Source organism: Bison bison, unplaced genomic scaffold, assembly GCF_000754665.1.
Source record: "Bison bison bison isolate TAMUID 2011002044 unplaced genomic scaffold, Bison_UMD1.0 scf7180017864248, whole genome shotgun sequence".
NCBI lineage: Eukaryota > Metazoa > Chordata > Mammalia > Artiodactyla > Bovidae > Bison > Bison bison.
The window spans coordinates 2,019,608-2,024,799 of NW_011494820.1; the positions used below are offsets into that span (position 1 = coordinate 2,019,608).

At 57.1% G+C, this 5,192-nt stretch overlaps 1 protein-coding gene across 1 annotated transcript in view; it reads right to left on the reverse strand.

The window, feature by feature from the left end:
* The window catches only part of TMEM59L (transmembrane protein 59-like), a 7,062-nt gene that overhangs the window by 541 nt on the left and 1,329 nt on the right, over nt 1-5,192 (reverse strand). The window contains exons 4-10 of the mRNA XM_010847304.1: nt 4,135-4,306; nt 3,948-4,051; nt 2,374-2,526; nt 1,696-1,798; nt 660-777; nt 442-559; nt 6-200 (exon numbers count right to left, since the gene is read on the reverse strand). Coding sequence (XP_010845606.1) covers nt 72-200; nt 442-559; nt 660-777; nt 1,696-1,798; nt 2,374-2,526; nt 3,948-4,051; nt 4,135-4,306 — 897 coding nt within the window. The 3' untranslated portion in view covers nt 6-71. The remainder of the gene's footprint in view (nt 1-5; nt 201-441; nt 560-659; nt 778-1,695; nt 1,799-2,373; nt 2,527-3,947; nt 4,052-4,134; nt 4,307-5,192) is intronic.

Genomic DNA, 5,192 nt, shown 5'->3' on the forward strand with positions numbered 1-5,192 from the left:
CCCACCTTGACCTGGACGGTAGGCACAGGGCAAGTGAGACCCCCGGGGCCCCTGAACTTGGCAGTGGAGGCCTACAGCTTGGTCAGGTCCAGTTTCAGCTTGTAGGGCGGGGGGCTGTCTGCATAGGCATGCGACGAGGGAGGGTACAGGGACCACTCTGGCTCCACCATATAACCCTTGTGCTGCTCCAGAGTCAGGGGCTGTAGGGGAAAGAAGAGAGAGAGAGGGCCATGAGTCCCCACCCTGGCAAGGCTCCTTCCCACCCCAAATCTCAGGTTGCCCCTACTAAGGGTGGGAGTCGTTCCTCTCATTTCATGAGAGTGAAGAAACTTGCCTAATGTCACATAGCAAGTCAGGGGTCCCTGTCTCCATGGGAAAGGGGCGGCCCCATCCAGATGTGGAACAGTTTTCTTCCCCTCTTTGCCCGTGGGCCCTGCCCACCTGGAACTTAAGGTGCTGGCCAGGCGCAGTCACCAGGGTGGAGCAGCTCAGCCACAGCATCACCAGCACGGACAGGAAGAGGCAGCAGGCCAGGATCCAGCGAGGAAGCCCCGAGCGCCTGCCCCGCCCAGCAGGCATGTTCAGGGGCCGCGGTGGGACCAGACAGCCTCCTCCCTCAGGCCCCACCCCGCCACCATCCCCAGGGTTCTGCCACCCACCGGGACATGCAGCTGAGGAAGTCATTGTCCTGCAGCTCATCGGACTCCACCTTTGCCTTGCTGCTGGTCTTGACTCGAATCTTGGCCTTCCTTACCTTGTCCAAGGGGCCTACAGGGTCTGAGAGAACAAGTCACTTTCAGTAGCCTCCAGGTCTTAGCCAAGAGGTGACAGCAGCCATGGAGAGTGAACAGGGGGCCAGGACCTGAGGCAATGGGCCATGGGGTCTTGGAATAAATCAGAACCCTGAAAGATGGACCATGGAACCCAGGGAGATGGACCATGGAACCCAGAGAGATGGACCATAGAACTCAGGGAGATGGATCATGGAACTCAGGGAGGAAGACTACGGAACCCTGGGAGATGGGCCATGGAACACAGGGAGATGGACCATGGAACCCTGGGAGATGGACCATGGAACCCTGGGAGAGGGACCATGGAACCCTGGGAGAGGGACCATGGAACCCTGGGAGAGGGACCATGGAACCCTGGGAGATGGCCCATGGAACCCTGGGAGATGGACCATGGAACCCAGGGAGATAGACCATGGAACCCAGGGAGATGGACCATGGAACCCTGGGAGATGGATCATGGAACTCAGGGAGGAAGACCACGGAACCCTGGGAGATGGACCATGGAACCCTGGAAGAGGGACCATTGAACTCTGGGAGATGGACCATGGAACTCAGGGAGAGGGACCATGGAACCCTGGGAGAGGGACCATGGAATTCTGGGAGAGGGACCATGGAACTCAGGGAGAGGGACCATGGAACCCTGGGAAAGGGACCATGGAACTCTGGGAGAGGGACCAGGGAACCCTGGGAGAGGGATAGAACTCAGGGAGATGGACTATGGAACCCTGGGAGAGGGACCATAGAACTCAGGGAGATGGACCATGGAACCCAGGGAGATGGATCAAGGAACCCCAGGAACTGAGGAAATGGAAATACCAATCCTCAAGGGTTCATTTGCCAGGAGAACCCCTTGTGACAGGGGAGCCACCTTTGGAAGGAACACTGGTCTAGGTTTGAACCTTACCAACATGCACCTCCAAAGCCTCAGGGTGGGATCCCCGCCAGGTCACCTCCACTCGCTGCAGACGGGCTCCCTCATGCCCCAGGCTCTCTACCACAGGCTGGGTCTGGGCCAGGAACAAGACAGCACAGAGAAGCCCTTTAGAAAGGCACCACCTTGACCCTAGCAGGCACCTCTCTGCGCCCCACGTAGGTTACGTTATCCCATGCCAAGCTGGTACCTAGTTCCACTGGGGACAGAGAGGACACAGCTGCAGGCTGTGATATCAGGGATAATGTTCCCTGCTATTGTGGGATCCTGATTTGTCTTGACCCCATCCTCCAACACCTAAGATAGGGACGTGATTCAGGACTAGCCAATAAAATCACAGGGACTGGCTGAGAGGTCATCACATGACTCAACCAGGGCCAAACAACTTAGTTAAAACCTGAGAGGTTGTAATCTAGAGCCGTAGGCATCCACCTTGCTGTGAGGAGGGACATGTTTGACTGAGAATGAAGCTGCTGAAGAGGACAGCAGAACCCAGGGGTGGAGAGAGACACAGAACCCCTGGATCCAGCTGTGCTTGAAGCTCACTGACCTGTAGACTGCACATCCCATGAGCCAAGAGCCAATTCATCCCACCTCCTTACCCTGACCACCCAGCCACTTCTCTGGTGTGGCCCCTGCCAGAGCCCTCACCTGGAACACCACCACCTTCCCATTGTCAGTCTGCAGGTAGTATGTCCAGGTGGAGGAGACGAAGCCCTGGGCCGAGTTGACAAGGTCATTGCAGAGGGTGGAAAACAAGTCCAGGAGCGAGAGGGCCCCACTCGGAGCTTCCAGGACCTTTCTCTGCCAAGGGGAGGCCCAAGGCACAGAAATGTCACCAATGTAGGGTGTTAAGTGGGAGGGGAGCTGGGAAAATTCACTGTGATCAAAATTCACTAAGCGGTTTGGGGCAACAGGGCTACATACTATGAACAGAGATCTCAGCACTGCATTGTCTGACTGACTGTGTGCCCTTGGGAAAGTGGATTGCCCTCTCTGAGTCCTACAATGGGAAATGATTCTCTTCCCTCAGGGATCTGCTATGAAATTTCAATTAAACAATAGCACAAGGGCTTCCCTGATAGCTCAGTTGGTAAGGAATCTGCCTGCAATGCAGGAGACCCTGGTTCAGTTCCTGAGTCGGGAAGATCTGCTGGAGAAGGGATAGGCTATCCACTCCAGTATTCCTGGGCTTCCCTTGTGTCTCAGCTGGTAAAGAATCTGCCTGCAATACAGGAGACCTGGGTTTGATCCCTGGATTGGGAAGATCCCCTGGAGAAGGGAAAGGCTACCCACTCCAGTAACCTGGCTTGGATAATTCCATGGACTGTACAGTCCCTGGGGTCACACAGACAAAAAAAGCACAAGTGCCTAATATATAGTAGCTGCTATGATTAAAAACGTTACCATCATCATTGTTCTTGTTTTAACAGCATCAGGAGAGAACATGGAATGGAAAGAAATGATGGTGCACAGGGCTTTCATGAACAGGGAAAGCCTGGGAAGGGTGCAGGAAAATGAGCGATGAGAGGAGAGAGCCTTCTCTGGAATCCCAGCCCAAGGATTTCTGACTGGAATGAAGGATGTCCTGTGCCTCAGTTTCCCCTGGTGCAGCACTGTCTAGACTCACGGGGTATGATAAGTGTACAGTTATTATTTCTCCCTGGGGTGGGGAAGGAAGAGCTATGTGGGCTTGGGAGGCTCCTCGTCCCTACACTTCCGTTCTGACCACCTGTTCATCACAAGGACAGGGCTTAGACCAGGAGCTAACATGTAGGTGCTCAGAAGTCAGCTCTGAAGATGAGGGAGGTGAGGAGTGATCATAAGCCCTCGTGGCACTGGCTTTAAATGCCACCTCTGCACAGCCCTGGGTGACCTTGGCCAGTTGCTCCGTGGGCATGAAATGGGGATGGCACTGTCTCAGGTGCCTCGGGTGGCACAAGAAATTTGGGACAGGCTGAAGTTAGGCCTGGAGCAGGACAAAAGCTTGCTAAATAATGTAAATGGTGGCAGTGTGGGTGGGAGAGGCGGTGGGAGCGGGGGAGGACTTCCCATGTCAGAGATGACAATTGAGCCTTGAGATGTCATATGGCTTAATCCAGGACACCCAGGAGGCCCGGAATGGCATGGAGAGCCTGGGAGAGACTGGATATGAGTGCAGATTTGGGGAGGGTGGTAGAGGAGAGGCGGGACAGGCCTGGGGCCGCAGGTGGGAGGGCGCCCACCTTCTGCTCCAGCTCGGGCTCAGGCTCCGGCTCTGGGTTCTGACTCCAGCAGCCCTCGCTGCAAGCTTGCTGCTCTGTCTCCTTCACATAGGCCTCCACACAGGCTGCAGGGGCAGGAGGGGGTAACTGGGGGACAGTCCGTCCCAGACCACCTCTCCCCACCCTGGCCCACCCAGCCAGCACTCACCTGCTTCACACTCAGCCTGGGTGGCATTGGGCTTGGAGCTCCTGGCCACGAATCGGCAGATGGAGAAGAGGCGGCAGCCTCGCTCGCAAGCGCTGGTCAGGACGGCCCTGTCATACGCCTTCGCTCTCCTGGATTGAATGGGGTCCTCCCCCAGCTCCTCCTGGAAGCGAAGCTGCGGGCTCAGGCAGGGGGAGGGGCAGGAGGCGGCCAGCGGCGCAGGAAGGCCTTGGGGAGGTAGAAGACTTGATCCCCCCAAATCTTCTAGGGGGTTTGGGGTGAGGCTGATGAGGAGATTAAGAATACTAGTGGGGGCTGTTAGCTCCAAGGAGGAGAGGCAGGGGCTTGAGGGGAGTAAACAGTGGGTGCTGCTGGGTTTGGGTAATGGTTGAAAAACTGGAGAAGATGAAGGGCAATGATCCTCCCCTCACCCAAAAAAAACCCTTCAAAGAGGAGGGGTTCTTGGGCCTGAAGAAGGAAGGGGAACTCAGAGGAGGTTCTGTCATCCTTCAGGCCTGGGAAAATTGGGATCTGACTGGGGGAGGGGTGGTCAGGATCGGGGTGGGACCTGGTAGCTCTAAGGGGGGTAGGGAAGAGGATGTGGAAGATGCTTGAGTAGAGGGGGAAAAGGGGACTGTCGGGCCTGAGGGAGGCGGGGTTGGGCGCCCCCAAGGCCCTGGCCCAGCAGAGGGGAGCCAGAGCCCGCTGGGTAGCAATAGAGCCTCAGTCCCCTCCCGCCTCCGGCTTGGAGGGACTCCCGGAACCCCAAATTCATCGGAAGGACTGGCATCACTAACCACCACCCCCGTGTCAAAAGGACCCACGGCCCCTCTCCCCGCGAGAGAAACATCCCCACCTTCATCGGAGGGACCCCTGATCTCTGCGCTTGCCCCCGTCGAAGGAACGCCAGCCCTTCCCCCACCAGAGGGGCCCACCATCATTGAAGAACCCCCTTCCTTGACCCCTTCCCCCTCCGAGGAACCCTGGCCTCCCGCTCCCAACGGAAGGAGCTGCATCCTCAACCCATCCCCCCACTGGAGAGCTCTCAGGTCCTTCTGCTG